The sequence below is a fragment of the Sprattus sprattus genome (genome assembly GCF_963457725.1).
Source record: "Sprattus sprattus genome assembly, chromosome: 6".
Taxonomy (NCBI): Eukaryota; Metazoa; Chordata; class Actinopteri; order Clupeiformes; family Clupeidae; genus Sprattus; species Sprattus sprattus.
The window spans coordinates 24790781-24818280 of NC_137925.1; the positions used below are offsets into that span (position 1 = coordinate 24790781).

The 27500-nt window shown below is 45.4% G+C and overlaps 1 protein-coding gene across 1 annotated transcript in view; it reads left to right on the forward strand.

The window, feature by feature from the left end:
- The first annotated feature begins 5168 nt into the window (after positions 1-5168).
- gpc4 (glypican 4) overlaps positions 5169-27500 on the forward strand; it is a 35731-nt gene continuing 13399 nt past the window's right edge. The window contains exons 1-2 of the mRNA XM_080840105.1: positions 5169-5899; positions 25736-25894. Of these exons, the coding sequence (XP_080696231.1) occupies positions 5737-5899; positions 25736-25894 (322 nt within the window). The 5' untranslated portion in view covers positions 5169-5736. The remainder of the gene's footprint in view (positions 5900-25735; positions 25895-27500) is intronic.

Genomic DNA, 27500 nt, shown 5'->3' on the forward strand with positions numbered 1-27500 from the left:
ATTTAATTTAATTAACACCAGCTATATTTAATGTCTCTTCATAATTAAAAGGATTTCAACTAATGTGTTTCCTCTCTCGTAGACAGCCTCCACATGTGAGTGAGTAACTTATCAATTGTACAGTTTTGTGAAAAATCGACTTGTTTTATGTCATGATGCTGCATATTCAATGTCAGTGATGGAACTGGGGGCTTTTACGGACCAGTTAGCTTTGTCTAGACGAGGATTTTTCAGTGTTTCCATAGAAACTGCTCTTTTAAATGACGAATAAAGAAATGAATTAAGTGTACAACATTACCAAACAATGAAGTAAACAAAACATTTTCTCCGTCTGTATTAAGTCATGACGTTTTTTTACGCATTTCAGCGGACACAAACACAAATGTAACCTTCTATAATAATACTGTAATTAAAATCTTTCGTTGACACCAAGGTGTATTAAATTGCTCATTGACACCATCAGTAATAGAGTGTTACATGGGGCCATAATGAAGCACTGAATCCCTATTAGCCTTTATGTGTGTCTTGAGTGCACAACAGGAATGCCCCATGAGGCCATTTGGCCAGTCTGGGCACTTACTCCTGATCAGCTCAGCACACACACACACACACACACACACACACACACACACACACACACACACACACACACACACACACACACACACACAGAGGGAGACACTCATACACACACATATACATAATTGGGTGGGGTTGCTGGACATGCTTCTCAAATGTTGTCATAGTGATCAGGTCAGTAATGGCCCATCAGAAGGTGGGGGGGGCTGACAGGTTTTGTGTACCTCTAATCAAGATTTTCTTTTATCATGTAACAGTTGATGTTCAGGTAACCAAATGTTTGCTAACTGGCAATGTAACTAACCACTCTGTGTCATTAGCCACCCAGATACTGCTGTTTTACTAAATTGGTGAAATTTGATTTTAGGTGTTTTCCTGGTTGAAACTAAATAAATGCAGTTTTGAGCTTTTACCCTCTTTGTGGTTTAATTGCTGACAACAACGTGAATGAATACTTGGTCTTTGTTCTTGGAATTGAGGACTGTGTTTGTGTATGTGTGTTATCTCAGAGAAGTTCAAGATAAGCCAATGGGTGATTTAGAGGTGTCCACAGCTGCAATAAAGCAATGAGTCGCATATGAGCCATTCAATCTCCTTCTCAGCTTATCTCGCACTGAATTGAAATCAGTTTTACAGCTTGCCACACCTTAGTTGATTACACCACAAGCTGTAAAGAACAACTTTATTCTGGCCAAAATGTTTACATTACAGCACCCCCACAATTTAACAGTTTGTAATTTATCAAACCAATTCCCCTTTGCCCTTCTAATCTCACCACGTGTGACTGTGTATCCACACATTCAGCAGGGCCGCGTCCCTCCACTGTCTCCACCCTGTAACTTTTCACACATGCCTCTTCTCCTCAGATCTAGATAAGACCCCGTTGGATCCAGCTGTGCCTTTCTCTCCCCTACAACCGGCCAGCGTCCTCCTCAGGGAGGAGAGGGGGGGGGGGGGGGGGGGGGGGGAGAGACACAAGGGAGAGGCCATGCTGGTGGCCACAGAAACAGGCCTGAGAGCAGCTGATGTATGTGTGTGTGTGTGTGTGTGTGTGTGTGTGTGTGTGTAAGGGTATACACTGAATGTTAATGGGTGCGGGAGAGAATGGGGCAAACAGCCCCTATTGAAATGCGCAGGTTGAACTGTTTTCTTAGGGTAATAGATTGTCCACCCAGGAGCAGCCCAGCTTTTCAGAGCCGTGAGGAGGGCCACCTGATGTTGTAGTCAATGGGGGCTAGTTGCTCAACAGGGATCTACTGTTCCAGCCCTTTGGCCTGCTCTAGGGGCATGTAATTGTGATGGCCGTGTGATTTACCCCTATGCTTTTGACCCATGCTGATAGTCTGAGGTATCATCAAGGTCAGCATTGATTGGCAGACATAGACCAATGAACTTGTATAGTAATTTCATCCTAGCCAAAGAGCTGAGAGGATGCTTCACATTCCAGAAATTGAGGTACTAATGAAAAGACCGGGTTGAGACATTTTTGATATCTGGTACTGGAGACATAATCAGAACCAAACAGATAAATACACAGAAACACTGGGACAAGTTACCTAAACATCAGATGTTGTAGACTGGATGAAGTCCATCTCATGGAGCCGATTGTAATTGCCCGTCTAACCCTGGTCAGTAGATGTTCATCCACTGTTATTGTATACCTGGTTAAAATCATGATGTCCCTGGGCCTTACTTGCATTAAATGTTTTGTCTGAGAAAAGCTTTACCCGCTCAACATGTTGAGAACATGCCCCTCCTGGAGTTACTATGGATTTAAATAACAAAGGAAAGCTTTCAGAGTGAGCCGTTTGAACCAGGGAGGAAAGTATGAGTTCAGATAATGGAGCATTGGGCCATGGGGGAAGGCGTTATGGAAGCAACACAGTCATTCATTATTCATAATACTATGACTATTTAGTTAATACTTTATCATACATATTGGATACAGTTTGTTAGCTTGTTTCCATAGACTCCTGTTCAACTGCATTGAAACATATTTGTCCTTTATATTAGCGGTTACTTTTAAAAGTTCTTTAACTCCAGATGTTTGAAATTGTGACCCACTCTGTTCAGTAGAGAACTCACCTTCATTTAAAACACAATACAAGTTCTACTTCAGAGACAATATATAAAAATATATAAGTGCCATACTGTAGGCATTGGATACAACTAATCTTTTCAGTTCAGGAAAAAATAACAAAGCATTATTTCAAGCGTATCTCAGTTTGCCTAAAGTGCGGGGATTTATACTTTCCATCTGTGCAGCTATTGTTGGGAATTCTTTTAAGTGACTTGTATTCTGAGTTTGTCTAATTGCTATAATCAGAAACATTTTGCAAGCAATGGCAAGGCTGGTTGCTGGTTGATAAGTGGCTGCTGTCTAAATGTGTCTTGTTCTGTCAAAGTAACGGGTTCTCAAAGGAGAGTGTTTTAGAGACAGAGAAACTTTGCAACTTAATTGAATGAAGCGAGAATGTTATATATTACGATATGGTAATGTATTAAATGCACAGCTTATGAATGCATTGATGAAGAATGACGTTAATCTCTTTGTTAAAAAAACAGTGCTTACACCTCCACGCATCACATACATATAGCCATGTGTTGAGTACCTTTCTCACCACCTGTCAGGTCTGATCTTATTCAATGGCCGATGGCATGCCATGTCTCTTTCAGCACGGACCCAGATTTGTCAGTTACACTGAGGGCCGCTCTTTCACCTTTTGTTGCCCCACTGAAAGCAACACCAGCCCACTCTATCTCCAGCCACACAGCCAGCCAAGAGCCTCACCCCCCCCCCCCCCCTCTCCACCCCCCCTCCAGCCTCCCATTGGCCTGCTGCTCTCCCCCGGCCTCAGTCACACAGGCATGAATGGGGCTCGCTGCGGAATGTGGAGGCACAAAGGGATGAATGTCATTTTGCTGAGTGCTTCCCCCGAAACTATGAACACAGACTCACACTGACACATATGGCTACATGCGCACTCTCGGACCAGTCCAGGCATGTTTCTGGGCTCATTATTAAGCTAGGAAATTCTTTAAACTAATGGGGACAAAAAAAGATCTGTGTTGTGATAGATAGATATGCTGAATCCTTACTGAACTGATATGGTTTGAAAATTATGGATAGAGGATGAATCGTTTAAGCAGGAGAAGATTCACTTCCTGGACCATGTTGAGAACCACTAGGTCTAATAAATTGTCCTTGGTGTGATGACAGTTCAATATTTCTATCTTTCCCCACATAGTTTCTAAGCCACAACTGGGTCAGTTCACACCCTTGTACATGGTGGAGAACACCACCAAGTGCAACCTTGGTTAACTGTTGAAGTTTTTGTTGCTGGACGTGTTCCCCGTGCTCCGTGCCCAACAGTGGTCAGCCTTGGCACCGGAGCCACCACACCCAAGCCTGAGCCCAAATACACACAAAAAAATAACACTCACAAAGACACACGTTTACGTATTTATAGTGTAAATCTGTATAGTTCAGTCTATATTTGTATTGTTTGGTTTTTTTTACTTTTCAATTGCACTGAAGTCTGAGAGCTGCTACCTCAATTTCGTTGTACTTGTGCAATGACAAATACATCTATTCTATTCTACGTCATGGCAGCAGTAAGGATTTCCAATTGTGATCCACTGGGTTGGCACCTTCATCACCTGCCTCAGAGCTTGAGTTAGAGGCTGTGTTGTCAATACAAGCCGTCAATTCAAGCTCAGAATGAGTCATTCAGCCATTGCTCATCAGAAAGCATGATAGATTCCACAAGCGCTTCCCTTCCCTGGCAAATGTCACAAGCCTGCTAGACACAGAGCCAACTTTGCATCACAGTGTCACATTTCATGACATGAAGCAACCCAGAAGTTGTAGTTGTAGGTGTCACCTGTGCACAATAAGCTGCTCGTGGTAGGCACTCCGTGGTATGGTGTGCTTGCTTGTGTCTGTGACAGGAGCAGGATTAGCACTTGCTGGATGTCTATCACTGTAGGCATATGTATGTAAAATTCAACATATTTGTGCCTGTGTGAAAGTACATGTACCCATGTGACTTCTAAGTGTTTTGGTTCTATGGAGTTGGTGAATGCAGGTCCATGCAATAATAGTGTCCTGTATTAATGAATTACCTGAATATTGTATACACTATTCACTACACTATTGTCTACACTATACTGTAAGCGAACCATGCAAAGTTTTACATAAAAAACGTATACTTTAAAAAAACACTCTATAAACGTTGAGAGAGTTTACACGTTAGTATAACTTTTTATGGTATAAAACATATTAGAAATTATAAAATAATTAACTAAAGAAATAGCAAGTCCTTGAGAGATGAAAACCAAACTGGCGCATGATAGTCGCAGAGGTCATTCCAGTGAGTTTCCTTAAAACTACCGTTATCGTTTTAGTGTATGGGTGCTCGAATTCCCAAGCCCCCGGCTCCAAAATCCACCCCAGGTATTTTGCGCGCCCCATTCTTTATCCGGAACTCCGTGCGTGATCGCGCAATCCAACTCTCCACTTCAGACTTCGCAAAGCGTACAGCCTCTGGACTTTAGCACACGGTAACTACAGTCAGCGTCCCGTCGTAGAACGTCTGGAAAGAAAACTTAGAAGTTCCCTTCACCACTTTTTCTTTTAATTGTTATACTTGCCATTTAGACATTTAGTGAAAGAGAATGCAACATAGCAAGTAATATATTGTAAAGATATCTAAGACGGTCTTGCGCTTTTTAAGAGATTTCAAAGTCTCCCGGTTTTGTTGTTGTTTCACTTTTTTGTATCGTGGATTTTTTGCACATCACCACATCTCAGACGAAGAAAGGACTGTTGAACGGACTTATTTTTTGACAGTCTTAAAGTGTGACCGCTTAAACTTGAGTTTGTAGAGGTAGCCTTTTTCGTTCGAAGCTGAACGCGTCAAAGAACTACATGGACACGAAAACTCAAGTTAGTTAGCGATAGCTAGGTTACTCAACCAACTTGCTAGCTTACTTTATTGTGCTAAACTGGCGAAGTAAAAACAAATCATCGAACAAGATATACACCCATCTCCATGAGGAAATCGAACGTGGGATTGGGATTTTTGTTGCAGTGATATCTTAAGCAAAGCGATTTTCATCCCTTGGCATTGTACTCATAAAACCGGGACTTTCATCATGGCAATGAAGTCGACTGTTGCGCTTTCTGTACTTTACATTTTGGCCGTGATTTTTGTATCGGCGAAGGCAGAGTCGAAGACGAAGAGCTGCAATGATGTAAAAGAAGCTTACAGTTCTAAGGGTTTCAATGTCAACGATGTTCCTAACAAAGGCGTTCACGGTAAGTTTCATCACAACACATTTTCACTCACACTGCAGCACATTTCCCCCCACAAATGGCTGTTTAAGTTTCCGTTGATTCCATGTCTGTTTAGTCAGCAAACGATGTCTTGTTAACATAGCCGGAAGGTTATAAAGCGGATACATTTACAGTTGCTACAGTTTCAGTACACACGCCTTTTGATTTGGTTATAGTTGTTACAATTGACGAACTACTTCTTCCAAGATTGACTGTTCAAGTTAGGTGTGTAATCGCTAACGTCTTGTAATGACCGATACAAGTTGGTATGTGGTTATCTGTTCACAAGTCAGCGGACTTAATGTTTTATGGTGAAGAATGTTATCTAATAGTCTACCCTAAATCATACCCGTTGTTTGGATATAGCTTCCCAGACTAGCCACATCAACTTACAGTCTACAACGTCCTTTTAAAGGTTGGGCATCATATCCCTTTCTCCCCTGGCAATTAGTTTAATATTTGATTTTCTAATCGGAAAAGGGTCATTGGTCTCCTACAACAGGAACGAATCAGAACACTGTAAATCCGGCAACTATGGTGTCCCAGTTTATACGAAGACTTCCTGTGCCTTCCTCATTTTGTCTGCTACCTCTTCAGATTTGAAGACTACTAACGTTACAAAAGAAATACTAACATGAATGGGGACAGATGTGAAATATTGTGTGCACTCTATGTGTATTGTCATTTCACTTACTTATATGATCAGGCCAGATCATGTAGCCTAAATCTGTAGAATTAAATGAATCTTGGGACTGGTATGTGGGTATGCCGAATATAAAATCTTGACCTATTAGGGCCAGACGGGATAAGAACAGTCAGCCTAGGGATATGTTTTGTTTACAGTGGCTGTTTTATTATGCTGGAGTAATGGAAACTTTTTTTTTAGACTTTTGGGATCCACATTCCCTCCTGAATGGTAGCCTGGCTGTCCTGAGTCTGAATGGGGGTGGGGGGTGGGGGGGTTAAGAAATTCCCCTTCGTGCCCCACATACTCTAGATCCCACCCTTATTTCCAGCTCTTCCATTTGCTGTTTTAGATTTTTTCTTTCTTGTTCATTCATTCTTTTACAGTCATTAGGCAAAACACCTCATTGCACCAGCTGACACTCATGGGCATGTGATCTGTTTCAAACAGTCTACATTTCACTTATTTGAAAAAAAAACACATGTTTTGGCCAGTCTCCAAACCGTCTCCCCATATCCTGTGCTCTGACTTTTGGCTACAGTGAAATCCCTGCAAATGCAGATTTTCACAGACATGCTGTTGTTTAAATTACTGATTGTATTAAAAGCATTTTACATACTTGCCTTAGACCTATGGCCTCACCTAATCTAACACTGGTTGACTGGCAACATTTGCATAAATGAATTAGACCATCTTAAACCATGAATAGGATGGCTCCAGTATCTCTCCCTCACCTTCACTATCAGTTTAACAATCATAGATTGGAGCCACTGCTCATCAGGTGAGATAATTGTAAGTACAGCTCAGTTTGGGAAACTATTTGTTTCCCCTAATTGCATTGCATATCTCCCTTGCATTTTTATAAGGTCACAAGCTCCATTGTCTTCCTGTTATGCATCGTTGTTGTGCCAGACGTAATTGAATGTAGCCCAACATGTCTGCATTTGTCAGGTTTGATCGTAGCAGGTCTCCCGTTTACTTTTGAATGGCTCCAAAAGAGTGAATTATAAAGGCTTGGTGTGAGTATGTTTGGGTTCCATGTGTGTGTGTTCGGCCTTTCACAATGGCTCCCATGCTTAGCCCTGTCCAGTGTAAGGCTGGCTAAAGTGAGTACCTCTTTGTTGTGTGAGATAATTGAGTCCAGTGGAAGGGTAATGGTCTGTGGTCACCAAAGGTGTGAGGGCCCAAAATAAGAAATGATCTGAAAGGACACCTGATGTGAACAACTCTTCCAGTCGTAAGGGAGAAAATGGTTAAGAAGAGGAAACCTAATTGAACAGACAGTGTCCCTTGCCCTGGTTGTTTGCTTTCAGAGTTGGGAGACTTCAGTTGCTAGTCAAAACATTTATTCTCCATCTCTCATTCTGACATGACCCGACATGAATAGGGCTGTGTGCGTCAGACACACAAGGCAAACCAATCGTATGGCTAAAATCCCCCTTTCTGGTTGTCACAGCAGAATTTCGATTTAATCGGCATGGGTGTTACTTATGAACGTAAAGTTGCATTCCACTTAATCAAGCCTTAAACCCACTGTCACTGAAAGTTTATTAAGATGTCATCTTTAGTTGCTTTCTTGCCATAAATCTTGCTGGCAATGCTGTATGTGTTGCAGCTGAAACCACCAAACTGATTTTTTTCCACAAGCCACAAGCATCTTTTGTTTTAATCACTAGAAGATGATGATGATGATATAGATATCTCTGCCATAAGGCTTATCTGACAGTTGTGTGTGTGGGGTGATGGTGTGGCTAGTACAAGGCCTACGGTGCAATAAAAGCTAACTTGTCATTCCTCAGCCAATCCACAACTTAGTGTGGTGAAAATTGGCAAGGAAGTGATTTTGGCCACAAACTTGAGATATGTCCCAGCAATCTTTGTTAAACATAATTGTAATCTTACTCTTTTTTTCAGTGTACATAGTTTAATGTTAATGTGCTTGTTGATACATGGAGTCATTAGACACTTTTTCGAAGTCGCGGGTGGTGGGTAAGAGGATTGCCGGTGACTTCTCACTCGTAGACATTTTGCTCATTAATGAGTCTGACAATTTGAGGAAAAGTTTCTGGGCCAAATTTATTATTGAGAAGCCAGTCATTCTGGCTACAGAACTTGCTTGTTTTCAAGATGTCTGTAGGTAATGCTCATGTATGACATATGATAAACTGTGGTTGTAGCTCTAAAGATCCTTGGGTAAGGGGTGTCAGAGATGTACTATGTGCTTTGATGTACATTAGTCCGCCATAAAACTTTTTTATTTCACTAACATGTCTGTATTTAATCTCCCGAATCGTTTTTTTATAGAATTGTTTAGAATAGAGTTATCATTGAATTGTTTAGAATCTGCTTCTATAGAGTGTTCAAGGCGGGAATGTTGCTTCTTTATTCCGCCTCAGCCACTGTATGAAAGGGACCAACACGGAATGGGGGCTCATTGTTGTTCCGCCTCTGAGCCAGGAGCGGAGGTAGACCCAGAGCCGGATCAACGTCTGTGTAAAAGTGAGAGCCGGCATGGCGGGATAGGTGCGTGAGACAGAGTAACCGCTAAGTGCACCCATCATTGTTTTTAAAAGTAACTGGTAGGCTAGTTTATATACAATGTGGATATAAACTTGGAATTCGGAATGTCTGACATGATATTTCCCAGCTCTGGCTTTAATGCGTTCAAGCCAAATGAAACCCAAAAATGTGTTGATGACTCAGCAGTGGATTTTCCCGGTATCTGCTAGGTATCAGTAATTATGCACAGCTTTTTGTCTTTTATTCATTTTGACACACTACCTCTTCATGCGTATTCTCACCTTTTTAAAGGCGTCAAACGGTTGTCACTGAAGCCGAGGACATTTTCTTCCTGAGTTTCTGAGTCGGAGCTCTGACTTCAAGTGATGTTCTAGTGCGAATTTTCTGAGTTTGAAATGTTGTGAGTTTTAAGTGGTCTTGAATGCGACATTATAGCCACTATGTTAAACGTCACGCCTCTGCTACTGGAATGCAGGCATGGTGTCTTGAGAGCACACTGGGCCGCACTTTGCCCGCTGTGTTTGGATCAGTGTAAACACTCCAAGCCGCTTGGAATATCGAGGGGACCTCTTAACGGTAAATTGGGGGCGGGTCTCTGTTTAAGAGGGGCTTGTGTTAGTAGCATCAACCCATGCATTTCTTTCATAATCTGTGCGCTTTCCTCTCCCCAGTTCTAAACATAGCTGATCTTCCAGTATATTCAACCGGTGATAAATCCTAAAGATTTAAAGGCTAATTTACACAGAAAAGAAGAAGAAGAAGTCATGGCCCTTTTTTCCTGCAAACAGCTTGTGTTATTCAAAGTGTTGGATGAATTTAAACGGAGAAAAGGATTTGGGGCTGTAGGTCAAGGGTAGGCTAACCAGCTCTCAGGCTTCAGGGGATCCCTGAAGGAAGCAGTATGTGGGAGCTGGTGCGGTCTGGAGTTCCACTTACGGCTCCACTCTCCCTTCCATTCCAGAAGACTTATGGTGCACATAACCTGTCTAAGAGAACCGGGGCTTTAATATCCACTAATCCCTTATTTTGGGGGCTCTTCTCTCGACAAAAAACCCCTCCTCATTGCCCACGGTAGTCAGTCAAGGCATAGCTGGTGGAAAATAGATGTGTCAAGGGCCTGCTGATCAGTGGCAACGTGGTGACCCTTCAAAATAAATTGAGAAAAAATGGGGCAGTTAACACTGGCCAGATAAGGATCTCCCCGTGTCAACAAATTCTTGATTTTTTTGGAGGCCGGCACTGCACACAGTTGGTCTGTTGCGTTATGACTGAAACTCGGAGAGTCGGAGAGTGAGAAGGGGCGGCTCAAGCCCGGACGAGGTTCTCAATAGAGGAGATTTCTGGAGTTGGCCTGTCTTTGTGTGCATGCTGCTCCGGTTACTTTTTAAAACAGCTGTGTTCGGATCAGCTCTCATCACCCCTGGTTCAAACCCCTAAACCATTATGAGCAACACAAAAGCTGGCCCCGGACCAGTTCTGAAGGGTATCACATAGCAGCTTTTACACACACACACACAAACGGACACACACAAACACACACACACACACACACACACACACACACACACACACGGACACACACACACAAACACACGGACACGGACACACACACAAGGACACACACACAAACACACACACACATACGAGTGCTCTGTGATCCATGTTTTGGTTTTAGCAAATAAAGAGTTCCTGATATTGCCCTGCCATGTCATGACGGAGATAAGATAACAGCAGGAGGAGTGGGACACTGACGACTGGTTGAGCCATTAAAAGGCTTGGTTTGAGGCGAGCTCAATGGCCTTCTGGCCTTAACTAAATCTTCGACTGTTAAATATTAAACCAAGAAAAACATAGTCACTTGATCCAAGTCTAACTTTTTCAGTTAGTTTGTGTTGGTGGTATTTTAAAGATTATTCAACTCTACCAGTCATAATTGTTCTCTTGATACTTCCTCACCAAAATATCAACTTCAGCAGAGGAAAAAGACTTCTCATTTGGAATGCTTTTCCAGAAGGCACTATTGTTTTCACAAAATCTTAATATCTGGTATATCTAAATCTAGAGGTTTGCTTGACCTATGCACCCGCCTATGTGTCATTGAAATGTTATGGTCCACCAATGTCTTGGCTACAGTGCATTATTCATCAGTAACTGCATAACTACCATGTGTTTGTGTCTAGGAGATGTACCTACATTTTTGACTGGTGAGACAATGGGCCATCAATCATTGCTTTTTCTAACATGTGCTCGCTTTTGCTGAAATATTTAGACCGTTCCCAAGGATCACGTGGAACACTGTCTGTTTTGTTAGTCAATAACTACAAGAAGTGTTTGTCAAGACTGTCAATTGAGCTTTAGTTGTGTCTGGATTGTTCACGTTTTTGGTTTAAAAAAAAAAATAACAAGCCAACATGAACTTAAATTCCTAACTCCATTTTGTTTAGTTAGGACCAGTCAAGGGTGTTGAGAGGTCAAAATGGCAGAGTAGGAGTGGAGTTCTCAGACAGGCAGGCGTTCTGTCCATAAGTCCTCAGTGACCCTGCTACAGCTTCTGCTGCCTCTGCTCAAATTGAGTTTGCCCATTAGGAGGAAGATGTCTTGTGAATGCGAGCGTCGGGGCTTGTTTGTGTCCATGCACGCGCGGCCTTGTGTACGCAGGAGTCACTGAGTGGAGGGAGTGTGCAGGTGAGGTCAGTTAGCTAGCTGATGTTAGCGCTCGGTCAGTGGCCAGGCCGCGTGGCGGTGACCTTATCAGTTTCCTGTTGCCCGTGCAGCCGGCAGTTGAGACGTTTCCCCTTCCAGCCGAGCCGCGATCAGGCATGCGTGGAGATAAGGGCTGTTCCCACAGCAGCCTGTGAACACAAGCAGTGGAGGGCAAACGTCCTCCCAAGGAGAAAAAAAAAACCAGTCCATTTCCTCCATGCAGTCAGGGCTGGTCAGTATGGGTTTGGCATGGGGCTGCGCTGGTGTGCTTCACCCCCTCACCCACTCTGCCGGCCCCAATGAGCGACAGCCCAGCAGGGGGTCGATGTTGTGTGTGGGAACAATAGGGAGCCCTTCTTTAGCCCCCCTGTCTGCCCCCTCCCCTCCCCGCCACATTCCACAGGAGACCACCAAGACCCTCTACAGAGGGAGACAGGAGCTGGGAACAGCCACAACAAAGAGGCCGAGGGTGAGAGAGAGAGAGCGAGAGGGAGAGGGAGAGAGAGAGAATTGACTGGCCCGGCCATTGAGTGAAAGAGAGGGAGAGGAGTGTTTGATGGACATCAGAAGAGACACACCGACTGAGATCAGGAGAAATGCAGAGGGCGTCCACAAAAACGGCAACTGTCTCCTCTCTTATAGAGGTGTGTGTGTGTGTGTGTGTGTGTGTGTGTGTGAGAGAGCGCGAGAGACACGTTGTAGAATGCAGCTATCAGCCCAATGGCTTGCGGCTGAAGATCTGCTGTGATTCACTGTCTGTGAGTCATGCAGGTTCATGAGAACACACACACACACACACACACACAGGGACTCTGGTTGAGTAAATGCTTGTATGAACACAGCCTCAGGCTCTATAATCCCCTTCCCTACTCTCCTGCAGACACACACACACACACGCACATATTATCATATTTGTGATAATACTGAGTGGTGTGACTTGTTGGGGAGTTGGCGCCGTGTATCTGTGTGTACAGTATTGTACAACTCCCCATGTTTGATTGGTACTGGTACAGATCTGGTACTGTGTTTGTGTCTTTACACACTTTTGTGTGATCACTGTGTGTGTCAGATCGCGGTGTGCTTGTGTGTTTCAGAGGCTGTGTGTGTTTGTGTCTTTACATACTCGTTGGCAGATAGAAAGCTGCCTCTGAAATGCCTTGTTAACACTTTGCATTTGCATGTGGTTAAATCTCCTCTACCCTCCCCCTTCCAAACACACACACACACACACACACACACACACACACACACACAACTAGCAGCTCAGTCCAGTGTAGGCTTTTTAACTGGCTCCTCTTTCTCCCCTTTGTAGACACCATGTCTTTGCAGGGGCTTGTTTTCTCTACCCGCTTGTTCCTTATGTCCTTAATTCTTCTCTCAGTCGTCTTTGGAAGCATTAAAAAAAACATTTTCTCCTCATCTTTGAATGGTGTTGTGCTGTCCTGCTCGCTTCCTCTACGCTTTCTATACACTCACACACACACTCTCTCTCTCTCTCTCTCCCTCCCTCCCACTCTAATGTCTGTTCTTCAGTGTTCCTGTGCGTGGGAAGGCTTCCAAATGATTTTAATACCAAATTGTTCCCTTCCTCCCGTTGCTCCGTCAGTGGGCATTACTGAGCTCCGCCATGTTGTCACCCGGTACGCCGAGCAACAGGGCTACAGGCACTCCAGCACGTTTGGATACAGTTCACTTTACCTCCCTCCAACTCTTCCACCTCCCTCTGTTTTTTCCCCTTACTGCCTCTCCCAACTGAATTCCTTTGAACGAAGCACTGGGTTGTGTGTGTGTGTGTGTGCGTCTGTGTGTGTCTGTGTGTGTGTGTGTGTGTGTGTGTGTTTTGTTGCTGTGATATCCGAGACGCTTTGTCTCGTCTTTGTCCTACTGTCAGTCAGAGCTGGTGTCACTTCGCCAGCTGTGTGTATATCTGGGCGTATATATCTTGTCTTACCTCCGCCTCCATTACATCCCCCCCTCCCCCACGCACACACTTCTTCCAACATGTTACATTGCTCCTATGAGGGCTGGGCAAACACAGTCTTTACATGAAAGCCCCTTGTGGTGGACGGATAACACAGATGAAGTGTTAATAAGACCTGTGCTCCACTCTAGCTGGAATGATGATGATGATGATGATGATGACGATGATGACGATGATGATTGGTGTGTAGGCTGTGTCTGCCAGGGCCTAGTCTAGGGCCAGCTGCTTGCTTGCCCCTTTTTGCTTTCTCCCGGGCAACTTTTCTTAGCACTGAGAGACTGCCAGAGGATCTGTAATCCCTACTAATTACTCCCCCTGGCTTTGCGTGGCGTAACTCCCACCCCACCACCACCCCCCCCCCCGACTAGGCTTCAGTGCGGGCGCTTAGCTCAGCGGCAGCCTCATTCCACGCACTGGCTTGCCTGCATACTCGCCTTCCCAACTTAACGGCACACGCAATTACCTAATCCCCGTTTTGAGTCTCGTTCTTTTTTTTTTTTTTTCTCTCAGTGCTTTCTTTTGAACATGTTCATAAAACCGCTCGCAAAGTATGAAAAACCCACAGTCTGGCCTATTAGGGCTGTAGCGTGGCTCCAGAGACCCTGAGAAGGAGATGCTTTTGGAGCACCCCACCCCGCCCAACATTCTCCCCGGCGTCCCTCACCAGGGCTCCGTCAAGTTTCACTGAGGAGAAGGAGGAAGCAGCCTCGTCCAAAACCCTTAGCTCGTGCAGAGCGATCGGCTCCCATCCCGCTGGCTAAGCTGCTCACGGTGCCTTTCTGGAAGTCCTACGTGAAGAGCAACAAATCAATCCCGTCTTGTGTTTGGAGTATTCCCTCTGAGGTTTAAGGGGGGAAGTCGGGGTTGGGGAGGGGGTGCTTCAATGGAATCTAAATAAGGCTTCTTGAAAAGAGGACCAAGATGGATAGCTCTGATCTCTGCCGTAGCTGTTGAAAGCCATCGGCTCCCCCTCAGTGGTATGATTGATTTATTGACATACCTGTTTATATATCTCCTGCAAAATGAACATGTCCGTTGTGTGCAGGACTAAAGATTAGTGAGTTAAGAACTGAAACCTCGGTGTAACCTTTCCTTTTGACAGTTGGCTAATAGTGGGTTTCTTCCCACAAGCCTCAGTGCGATCCTGTTTCTAAGGCCCAACAGCTATAACGCAATCTTTGTTGCTCCTGTAGCTTTGAGGTCTTTAAGGAAATATGAGCTTGTTACTGACCTCATCCTTCCTGAGGGGCACCTCCGCACTAACACACACACACACACAAACAAGAACACACACACACACACACACACACACCAAAGCCAAGAGCAAAGCTTGTCCATCATTCTCAAACATCTGGTCAGCTTTAGCCTCTCGAAGATGCCACGGTTGTAAAGGCTATCAGAAAGTGCCTGGCTCTACAAGGGACCGCTTTTACTGACAAAGATCAAAATGGGGGGCTTGTGTGTTAAACACTTTTAAAACCTTTCACTTGATAGAGGTTAAGTGCGTTCAGTGGTAGATGAAAAGCTTTTTATTGTCTGTGAGTGCAGAGTGGTAAAGACAGAAAAGAATGAAGCCAAAGTTCCCACAGACAAGACTGGACAAGAATGGGCAGATTCACTGAAGCTGTCTCTAAACTTGAAGTTCTTTTAATTGTTTAAGAATGGACCTGGTTATTTTCTGCTGTCTATAATTAGTGTTTTTCGCTGCTTTAGTGTGCTCTATGTCTGCACAGTGATCCTGAAATTGAAATATGTTCAGCTTCAGTTGGCGTCTGGGGTACCTCCTTTGTGGCTTTAAAAACACCTACATTGCAGAAGCTGAGTGTGTTTCGGATTTGAGATATGTTCCTATCTGTGCAAAGGGTCTTTGTTTGTGGGAAATGGCTGAGATTGAGTGTTTAGTGGTTGATGTGTCTGAGTCTGTAAACCCCTGTCTTTCTTGTGTTGCTCTAATCATACTTTACTGGGGCATGTTCTTCTCATGAGGTGGGGGAAACTGGACTGTTTGTAAATTTGCCAGAAAGTCTAAGAGAGCAGAACATAAGTACACGCACACACACACACACACACACACACACACACACACACACACACACACACACACACACACACACATTCCAGAAAACATTCAAGCACTTCCACTGAGCAGCCCAGGATGCACAGAGTTAATTGGTGGTAACCTGGTGGAAGGAGATTAGGAAGTCTGTGTGCATATAGGCAGGCTTGTAAAAAATAAAAGGTGACATGAGCATTTCTCATTTGCCATTTGAATAGAAGAGAGGTCAACGCAGTGAACACTTTGTTGCCTGATGGTTAATCAGGGCATGGTGTGTGTTCAAATGTCATCTGAAAAATGTTGGAGAGTAAAAGGGTTTGAGTTCAGGCCATAATCTTTTAACTATCGGATGTAGTTAAGCCAGGCCTTTTCCATGGAAGATCTCACAAATGTATGCAAATACTAACACTGATGGATATGATTTTAATTAATTATGGTTTCTCATTGATATTCTCTTATATTGGCTTTATGCAATGTCCTAACCAACCATGTGATTATAGTGTACTACAAGTAGATCTAGAAGTAGCTAGGATTTTTCTAAAAGGTACTCTGTTAGTTATGTTTTAACCGGAGTCCAGAGTGAATATGTTTGTGTTCATGTTCAGCAGGGATTGCTCTGGCAGTCTGGCTAACTGAGCCCTGTGAGCTTTGGTCAGGGTTAGGTGATGTATGTATTGTCATTGCTCAGTCATCCTGTAAGTTTCTCACGTCGCCCTCCACCCTTCTCTCCCTCCAGTGTCCTGCTCTTATCCAGCCAGTGTGTGTGTGTGTGTGTGTGTGTGTGTGTGTGTGTGTGTGTGTGTGTGTGTGTGTGTGTGCGTGTGTCCTTGTGCAAGTGTCTGGGCTGCTTAAGGAAATATCCTCGGTAATTCTCAGACCTGCCCATTACACTCAGAGTTCCCAACAGGTTTCATCATCATTGTCTTTTTTGCCTCCTTCATGTGATCTTCCCGTTAGTCTTCCACCTCTTCCTTTTTCCCTCCATCCCTCACTCTTTCTTTCCCCCTCTCTGCCCTTCTGTTTCCACACGGGTAAATAAACGGCACATTCCAAACTGTCATGTCTCTGCTTACCTACTGACTCATTGCAATTAGTCCCCCCCCCCCCCCCCCCCCCCTCTCGGGCACCCTCTCACACATTCCCTCTGCTCAGTATAGAAGTGTGTGTCCTGCTTCATGGGATAGAGGAGGGTAACTGTTAGAAAAGTGGGTGATGGGGGGGGGGGGGGGGGGGGGGGTATAATTGCTTCCACCTGAACCTTGCTCTGTTCACTTGGGCCAGTCTGTCCAGTTGTATCCAGAAGGACCTGTGGCTGCGCTCCGATAGCTCAGTGTGAATGTGCTTTTACAGCATACTGTTACGCCCACCCTGACATCTACTTCATTAGCTGGTATACAATCAGCCATTGCCCTAAAGCTCCAGGCATCTGTGGCCTTTAGAAAAGCAATGGCTTACGCAGACAGCGAGCAGGGGGAAAGTTTCTAGGGGTGTAGCGTCCCACCGCGCCAGGTTCCCCACTCTAAATGACTGTGAGAGTGCCGGACTTGCTTCAGGCTTTCACAAAGAGCTGACCTGGGAAGTTGGGGAGGCAGGGAGCTTTTGTGTGCAGAAACAAAGCTGGAGACGGCAGGCAGTCGGAGGATCTGGGAGGGAGCTGGAGAGACAGAGAGAGAGAGAGTGAGTGAGTGAGTGAGTGAGTGAGAGAGAGGCCACATCCATGTTGTGGAGGCTCCTCAGGGCACTCTGGGTAAATGTTCATGGATGACAGCATTTTGGAATGTTTGCCAGTGGAGAGTTTTAATTGGCCAGAGGCCCTGACTGGGTTAGTAATCAGAGGTGATTCTGGTTCTGGTTGCATGGGGTGAGGCCTGTGTGTCTGTATGCCTGACTTGGAGCGCATTCACATGTGTTTGATGCCTATTTTACGAAGGTTGAAGGTTATTGTTTTGCATTTCGCCAGTCTGTGCCTTTACAATCAGTTAGGTTTAAGAACATTTTTAATTATCAAGCTTGGTTTTCCCATACAGACATGCCCTGAGGTGAACAAATGTTTCAGGCTGCTGGTTAACTCTGAGAAATCTCTAAGTTGGCTGTTGCGTTGGGTCTGCTCTGTTTCCAAAACACTTTCAACTGATTTGAAGTGTGCACAAAATGGAAGCCGACATTGTTTCTAATAAAGTCTACTGAGACTCTGCACTTGTGTCTTTTTTTTTAACCAACCGCGTGCCATCTGAACAGCAAACCTTGGCAGTTAGGTGTTTTGACAGCTGTGTTTGGGAAAGATTCTGATCCCTGATTTATTTAAGGAAACATCGTTTTGCACAAATGCTTTCCAAGGTCTTGTGGCTGGCTGCCTGACTGTAAAATATCTCCATCCAAATTGAATTCTCCTTCAGTTAAATTCCTGGTCCCTGAACCATTTCAAGGGGAATGTTAAGTGCTCTTTTATATGGATTCTATACGTTTGGAACAGACGTGGTAATGAAGTTCAGCTTTTCTTTTTCTCCGAACGGGTCCATTAGCGCGCTGCTATACTTTCATAAGGATTAGTCATGAAGTCTTGACTAGCTCATGAGTTGTGTTCACAAGCTCCGCAGCTCCTTTGGTCTCAACAAGCATGATTCATAACCGTGCTGCCACTACACGCGTGCAATGTCTTGTACCAGCAAATGGCGAAAGTGGATCGGAGCATGAGTCAAGACATCTTTTTCAGTGACATTAAAAAGGCATGTTATCGAGTTTCTCCGTAGAGATTAACCACGGAGAGGCTGCTTTCACCTTTCCAGGGTGCCTACGGACTAATGTAGCCCCGAACATGAGTTATATCAAGGTTAGTCATCAATGGTCTCTACTCAGCGTGTGACCAGTAAACCTTCCAAGTGAATGGAGACGGGTTGCCATGGTAAGACTGAATAGACGCGAGTGATTGGCGGGTGTGCTGTGAGCTAGCCAGGTCCATCCGTGCTGAAAGAGCTGCTTCCCATGGAGCGTGAGGGTCATGCTGGCTGTTTTTGCGCGGGATATCCTGCTCGTTAACTCACTTCCTTGTTAACACGACACCTGCCCCATGGGGGTGACATGGGATGTCTGTCCAATCGCATGCTGGCTGCACTCGGATATGGCTAATAATGTGTGATTATTCCTTGGAAGAGGTCCTAATGAGGGGGGGGCCCTAGCCTCTGGTACTGTACCACCTTCCCTGCCCCACTCCTCGGTGCTGCTACCTCCCTCACCTGCCCCACTCCTGGAAGACATCGTAATGAGGCGAGCCTCTAGCCTCTGGTACTGTCCCACCTTCTCTGCCAGAGGAAAACCCCAGTGGAACAAACAAAGCGGGTGGAAAGGTTTTCATAGAATGTCCTACGAACATTTGCTTGTTGTACAAGTAGAGGCTCTAAGGCTTTCACAGTGGAGAGTTATATTAGGAATGGAAAGGGGGTGGGGAGTGGAAGGTATGGTAGGTCGACGAGTATTAAGTCTTCTCAAGAGAGTTATTGGCTTATTGTGCCTTCTTTTTGTTCTCCAGACACAGTGTGTCCTTGCCGTGTATCCCTCACCTGTTGCACCCCGGATATCCCACGTATCCCAAGTTGCTGACATGGTTACCGTCGTCAAAACAAACAGAAGCAGCAAAGCGGTGATTTTTCTGTCAGGGAATAAGTTGTGGGAGTGAGTTGATACATCACTTGTCATGGTCGGTAAAGGATGGCCTGAGAAGGGGATGATCCGTGTGACTCATGTTGAGGAAGCCTGTTATTATAATGTCTCCACCTCTCGCTTGACTTTTCTTGGTTCTCCATACAACATGTCCTACTTCCCTAACCCCACCATTTAGACTTGTTTTCTAGTGTGGGCTGAAGCCAGACACCCCTGACATTGTCATTTAGCCGCTCGGTTTGAGCGCTAGAATCTGAAAGGCATTATTGTCTTGGCCAAAGTGCTGTAAACTTGTAATGCCAGTATCTGCGAGCCGCTGAGCTGGAGTGGGGAAGAAAGGGAAAGTAATACCCTGTACTGATGAGCACCATATGAGCGGCTGGCCTCTAATAATGGTTTCCGGTTACAGACATCCTTATTGGGCATTTTCTCGTTTGCGGTTGAACCACACGGCTAAAACGTGTGCACATTGTACCTTCTTGTTCCAACACTGCTTTATTAATACCATAGCCACATGTACTGCCAAGACAACCATTGAAGTTTGTCTATGCCCCCCCCCCCCCGTCCAGAAGACAGTCCAGAAGTATCAAGCAGTCATGATTTAAAGGTTTGCTTTAATGGTCTGAGCCAGCAGTGGTACTTACTGGAGAACAGGGCAGAGGATGTTTGGTTGTGATGTGTGGAAGAGATTGGTGTTATGGTTGCTAAGGTTCACCTCTGTTCCTGAGGCGGCAAATTAAAAGTTGGGAGTTATTTAATTTTTTTGTCCATGTCCTTGGGCCACACAGACGGAAAGAAGGGAGAGCAGGGTGGAGGATAGAAATACTGAGCGAATGGTCAGTTTTTACTTAGATGGCCTTGGGCCACACAGAAAGGAAGAGAAGAGAAGAGGGGAGGCTCAGTGAATACATACAGGCAGGCAGGCGGCGCTGGAGAGAGGGGAAAAAAACAGCCTCGTGCCTCAACATGAAACCTAAAATTGAGCAGACGACTGTAAAACATAAGTGCTGTGATTTTAGAAATCACATGTATAGTCAGTTACTGCCTTTTAATGTTCCGCCCTGGATTGGTTTTCGTTTCATCCCTTGTAATTTCTTCACTTTGAACCTTAAGGAAATATCCCCCTTGGAGCTCCAATATGGATTCCTGTTGCTGTCAACTTTAGCTGGTAGCAGAGCTCCGAGAATGGGCTGAAGTGATTTTAAACCACAGTTTCAGTGTTACTCTGGATGATACCCAGTTTATCCATTAATCTTTGTCTCCAGACTTAAACAACATGTCATGTTAAAGCAGTTGCTGAGGCTTAATGATACTGTCCTACAGCTGGCTTTATCCAGTCCTGGGGTCTGGACTGAATGACCAAAAGTAATGGAAAAGTCTGACTACTCTACTCTGACAAATGGCAGGCCTCGTCCCTCAGCAGGAGCAACAGGAGGGAGCGACTAGAGGGGGTACGAAAGCAACTGCAGAGTGTGTGCTTCAGCCTTTGCCTCTGGTGCAGGCCAATGTACAAAGGTGATTTCCACTCACAATAGGCAACAAATGTAGCATTAGCCCACAGAGTATGAGTATGCCCTCAGCTTGCGTGCTATTTTACTTTACAAGAATACCAAAGTGTTGGGTGTTTTAAATATTCTCTGACAGCATTCCAAGAAAGCACACCCCCCCCCCCCCCCCCCCCCCCCTCCAATTCTCAGTTCTGGGTCAGATGTTAAAGCGCAACACATTTGAAGCAGAAAATGATGGACCCATGAGGATGTTTTTTTCTCAGTATGCTATCCATGGGGTTTAGAGAACAGTGAAGATTCACATGGGGGGGAAGAAGGACTCGCCACAAACACGGCGTTGACAGAGAGAATGAGGGTTTCATTATCCCGAGTGAAATTGCATTCGCCAGTGTTGTTGTCATCGCGGCAGCTGAAGGCACATTTTTAAAGTTTAAACTGTCGATCACAATACTGTTGTCATATGGGCGCCTCTTGAATAGAACACACACACACACACACACACACACACACACACACACACACACACACACACACACTTGTCCAGAGATCCGGATGCCATGGCTGCCTGATTGTCCGCCTCTCTGTGGCAGGGGCTTGTTGATGCGGTGACCTGACCGATTTATGGCCCTCAAGCAGCAGGATGGCTTGAAATAATCCCACTGGGAATTTACAACCTCTGTCCCAAAGTGTGTGTGTGTGTGTGTGTGTGTGTGTGTGTGTGTGTTCTGGTGGGTGGTGCATCCATCGGCCAGTGCTTGACGGGGTCAGAGGACGTGGCCTTTCTCAGAGGAGTGGCTGTTAACCTCTGCCCTTGCTGGTTAAGCCTGCGGGGTTGTCCTGTAGGGGTGACGTGCTGAGGTCTGTCTGGCTGCAGGTTCTGGTGGGTGGCACTGGAGGGGGAGGGGATGCAGGCTAATCTGGGTTTTGTCCACAAGGCATTTTCTCCCTCCCTCTCACACACACACACACACACACACACACACACTCTTCCCTTTTCCTTTTCCAGTAAACAGGGCTTGAGTAATATGGGAACACTGAAAGGAAGTGACTTGATGAAGCGTTTGGGCTGTGAGCTCGCTAACCCACAAAGACACCGCCGCAGAGAGGGGTGTGTGTGTGTGTGTGTGTGTGAACGGAGTCACAAGTATGTTCACGTTAAATCGACTTACAACTTGTTCAGACTCTGTACTGAGAGAGATGTTTGGGGCGCCGCTCCTGTGGAATGGGGAGGAGTGGAAAAGGAAACTGATGATGTGTGTTGAGCTGGCAGAAAGCCTGAGTTATTGACCTTTGACACCACGGCCGTTGAATGATACCTGTTTACAACTAATAGGGAAACAGAGGAGACTTGGCTTATGTGTTCAATAGTCATAAACAAACCTGAATGGTCAGACCTGTCTGTGCCAAAAGTGCTTTGTTTAATGAGGGGTCCCTGTGCGGAATGGGCTGTAGACTACTTCAAAAGCTTTGGAAAGACACAGAGTAATTAAAAGTGATGCCTTATTTGTGTGCGTATCTTTCCGGAGGTCACTGAGGACGTGGACCCAGAGCTGTCTGAACTATGATCTTATTTAGTTAATCATGTGCTGGAAAAAAAAAACTGCTGCAGATTCCTCTCATTTCATTGGCGAAGCCAAGTGGATCAGCAGGCGATGTTTGGATGTAAACAGCACTCTGTTCCTCCTCGTCTCCCGTCAGCTTGGAGAAATGGTTCCTGTGTTTTTTCCATGCAGGCCCAGCCTGATTAAAAACAGTAACATGATTGTTCGGTATGCTCGGGAGTGTTTCTCTGCATTCTCTCCTGACTTTTCAGCCGGGCTCTTAATATTACGTCTTATGTACATGACAGACGGACACAATTAAGACCGCTCTTTTATTTTCCTTGGGTATTGTCAGATGTATCAGTAAAAACAGTGTTGAACAAGGCAATCATCACCACTCCTGCACACCACTTGTGGAGCAGCCTGTTGAGCGCGGGGGCAGTGTGTTGAGCTTGTTGAGGGCAGGCAGGCAGGCAGGCAGGCAGGAGCTGCTGCTTGTTTGCTTGCGCTGTGAGTGGTGGGGGGTTGGCAGCGGCCAGCGAGCGCGCCGGTCTGTGGAGGCCCTCTGCTCCTAACTGGGCTTTTATTGGCCCATGTGTGCTTTACTTACTCTGGGTCCCTTTTTCCAGCCATCCCACAAGACCCCCCCCTCTCCCTCTCAACCCCCCCCCCCGCATACAAAGAGCTGTGTGTTGAACTAATGTGTGTATGAAGGTGGAAGGCTTTCGCCAAGTTTGTATGTTTGAGAGAGAGCATGTGTGTGTTTTGGGGGTCGTGTTCTGGTGCCTGGTTTGGATGGGCTCACAGTCAGTGAGGTACAAGGTGGTGGCTTTTTTTTTTTGAATAACCGTGTGAGGATTGGAACAACCAAAGGGTTGGTCAGTTACCTCATGATGAGTGCTCTTACATGCATTCTGTTCTGAAGTTGACAGTCTCCCATCGGTCCAATTTAGTTCCTTTGCAGAGATCTCTACAAAGACTGGTGAGATCCCAGTTTTAACAGTTCTAAAAGCACTTGAGTCAATCTGTGAAATGTTGACAGGAATTACATGTGGTGTATCCCTCACACACCACACACACACACAAACACACACACACACACAGTCTGGGTGAACACTAAACCAACGTATGACACTTCTTTCTCCAACACACACACACGCTCACACACGCTCACTTTACATTACATCTTGTTGTCTTTGTGCCTGTGCCCAGTGAGGGCCTGACAACGCTGGCCACCGGTGGTGGTCGGCCGGTGATTATTTGTCGGCTCTCAACAGCAGCTCGGCTTACATGACGGTTAGCGCATTCGGAGCATGTGGTGCACACACTCCGCACAGATGGAGCACAAGAGCATCGCTCTCTTGTGAGCCTCGGACACGTTACACAAGACCGTAGGCGCTCGCAGCACCCACCAGACGTGCGTCCTGTCAGCGTTGGCTTCCCGAGGCGCCCCCTGGATAGGCGCCTGATTGGTTCAGCCACGCCGTTTAGGAGCCGGAGTCGCCGACAGCTGAGCGGTGAAATGGTCCAGCCTCTCCTGGGTGTTTGGGGAGCGAGGGGAACGGGCTGGCTGCCCATTGGGGAGGGAGCAGGAAGCAGGAGAGAGGGGGCTCACTGAGAGTGCAAACAGAACATATAGATATTGTGTCCATTTGTACAGAGAATGTTGACACCTCTGTGGACAGCCCAGTCCACCCTCCTTTATTTTATACTCTTGTGCCTCGTGCTCATTTGTTTCTGGAGACAAGTCTGTTAGGGTCGCTTCAATGAGGAAAGTAGACGCAGAGAGAGAATGGTGTCGAGAGTTTAATAGTACTATAGTTGTAGTTGTATAATTGCAACTGTATAATTGTACCACTACAGATATTTGTAACATACATACTAGTTACTAGGACGTTTTATATTTATTACCTTTTCCCTGACCGTTTGCTCTTTCCTAATACTTTAATAATACTGCTATTACAGTGTCATAAAGGTGATTGAATATTTGTATTGCACTTGATGAGGAATGAGCGGGGATATCATGCTTGTGTTTTTGCTAAAAGACCTGTTAAGTGCTCTCTGAATGATTCTGCACGAGTAATGAGTGACCTCATTCAAACCAAAAAATGCTAAATCTGATTAATCGACCGTTGGATTTCAGAGAGCGTTTTCCTAGAGTGTGTGTTCCCTGTGGTTGGAGAGAGTGTGTGTGTGTGATGAGTGAGTGTGCTACACTGTGTGAGCGGGCGCTGTGTGAAGAGTGCCCTTGTCTTGCCGTGCGTCTGCGGGCCAGTGCGGAGGGGCAGCAGCTCCAGCGGACCCACGGACTAAAAAAACCACACACACACACACACACCAAACAGGCCATGGCAGGGCCGGGCCCAGTGAAAGAAGCCTTGTGTTCCAGGGCGGATTCCAGCAACCCGTATTAAACAGAAAGAAAAACAAAACATTATTGCAGCTGCGACTACACATTCCCGCCTCTTCAGCCCAACCACCACCAGTTTCCCCTCGAACATTAATGTGGCGCTCGCTTCGTTGCTGACCGCTCTCTTTGTCGAGACGTTCTGCCCCGACATTCCCCCCTTGAGCAGATGGCCTGAGTCTCTCCTCTCCAGACCTGCACGTTAACATGGAGGGCTGCCTCTCTGTACGGTCTTCTTCTAACATTGGCATACCATCATGCTGGAATGAGGGGTAAACACAGTGGAGGCAAAGTGGAGCATGAACTCAGATGATTAGAAGGTTTTGGGCGAGTATGTTGGCTCACATAAGATAACTATTATACTCCAGTGTAGTCTCTGTGAGTTTGTTTGTGGTCGCGACGCAGCTCTGAAAATACATGGATCTGTGTTTGAAAAAGTTTGAAATGCCACATTCCTTCAAACAGCGCACATTCCACAGGAGTGGTGTAATCCGCATGTTGATGTTATCATTGTGGCGCTTCCTGTCCTGTTGTGTTGTGTGTGTGTGTGTGTGTGTGTGTGTGTGTGTGTGTGTGTGTGTGTGTGTGTGTGTGTGTGTGTGTGTGTGTTCTCTCTGTGTGGTGTTGACTGGAGACTGAGCCCTGTGCCCTTTCTGGCTCCTCTCTTGCAGGGGCTCATCTGAAGGTGTCTATGTCTGTGTCTGTGTGTGCTCTTAATGTGGTGTTGACTGGAGACTGATCCCTGTGTCCCCTCTTACAGGTGCTCATCTGAAGGTGTGTCCTCAGGGCTTCTCCTGCTGCACGCTGGAGATGGAGGAGAAGCTCAGCCAGCAGAGCCGCTCCGACCTCAAGGAGCCTGTCAACCGCCTCAGCTCCGGCATGCAGAGCACCTTCACCCAGAGACACCGCCACTTCGACCGTAAGCTCACTTTTCTCTCTCTCTCTCGCTCTCTCTCTCTCTCTCTCTCGCTCTCGCTCTCTCTTTCTTTCTCCCTCTCTCTCTCTCACTAACCCTAACCCTTACCCAGAGAGACCGCCACTTTGACCGTAAGCTCACTCCGACCATAAGCTCACTCCTCTCAAACTCTCTCTCTCATTCAAATTGACGCTCACATTCTCTCTCACAAACACACAGAACGTACTCTCAGTCACGCATACCAGACATTAGGGCTGGGCGATATGGAAAAAAACATATATCACGATATGGATTATTTTATATCACGATAGCGATATATATCACGATAATGATATAATAATGGACAAAATGTAGCGGGAGCATTAATCCGCTACTAAAATGATGTGTATAGAGTGAGTGTAACTAAGATCTCACTCCCCTGTAATATTGACTAATATTAAATATAATGAAGAGATAAAAGCCATTCAGTATTAAATAAGACATGTACTAATATTAATTATTATAAATAGATACATTCAATGAACCTACTCTAAATATTTGCTTTAATAACTATTTTCATACCCATTCAATATCAGTGGCCTAATGCCCAATCACTCTCTCGTTCACGCTTGCTATAAATATACAATCAATAAACAACTTAACTAATGCAATAACAATATAACAATATGGCAATACAATCCCGATGTATTTTACAGTTCTTTGTGTTCCGAATAGATGTATGAGTTCAGAGTTCAAAAGTCGATGGTCACAGCTCAGAATACGTACGATGACGTATTTGTCAATCCACAGAGTGCTGTGCCGCTCCGGCAAGCGGCTGTGCTGGCGGTGTGTGTGAGCGATACGAATGTTTGTATAATGCCGTTCAGTTCGGGAAGGAGCTCCTTGTTATGTATGTGTGTGTAATGTCAGGATAATAACTCAATAAAACTGGAACCCAGTACCTCGATGGTCCAGAGAGATGGGTCAAACTGAGTTGTCCGTGGATGGCAGGGCAAAGAGCGTCAATCAGAAGGTAGAGTAGACCCAGGGCTAGCTGCTAACCGTCTGTCCGTTACCAGGGAAACCAGCGACACACCGTTGAATCTCAACTAGCAGCGATAGCTAAACGTTGCTAGCAGCCACTGAAGCTGCCAGCTGACTGTAGGCTATAATGAAAAAAAGTTTATCACGATAGAAACGATAGAGGAGAAAGGTCACGATAGACACGTTTCTATCGTCCTCACGATATATATCGTCATATCGCCCAGCCCTACCAGACATACAAACAAATCATCTCCGCACATAAAAGGTTCAGAGCCCCTTGAGAGATGTTAGAGCTAACATATTTATAATATATTTACAAACTACGGAAACATACAGTATTATACAGTATAGTACAGTTTGACACTATTATTTGTGTTCTGTTTTGTTCCATTCCATTTCCATTTCCCACTGAGAGCCATGATATGAACTTTTATAATGTGCCAGATTGAAGCGTATTTACACATTCTGGCTCACACCCTCACAGCTGAGGAACATGAGGAGTGGGTGTCTGTGACCATCCCCACCACACTCAGTTAGTGTGCACACACACACACACACACACACACACACACACACACACACACAC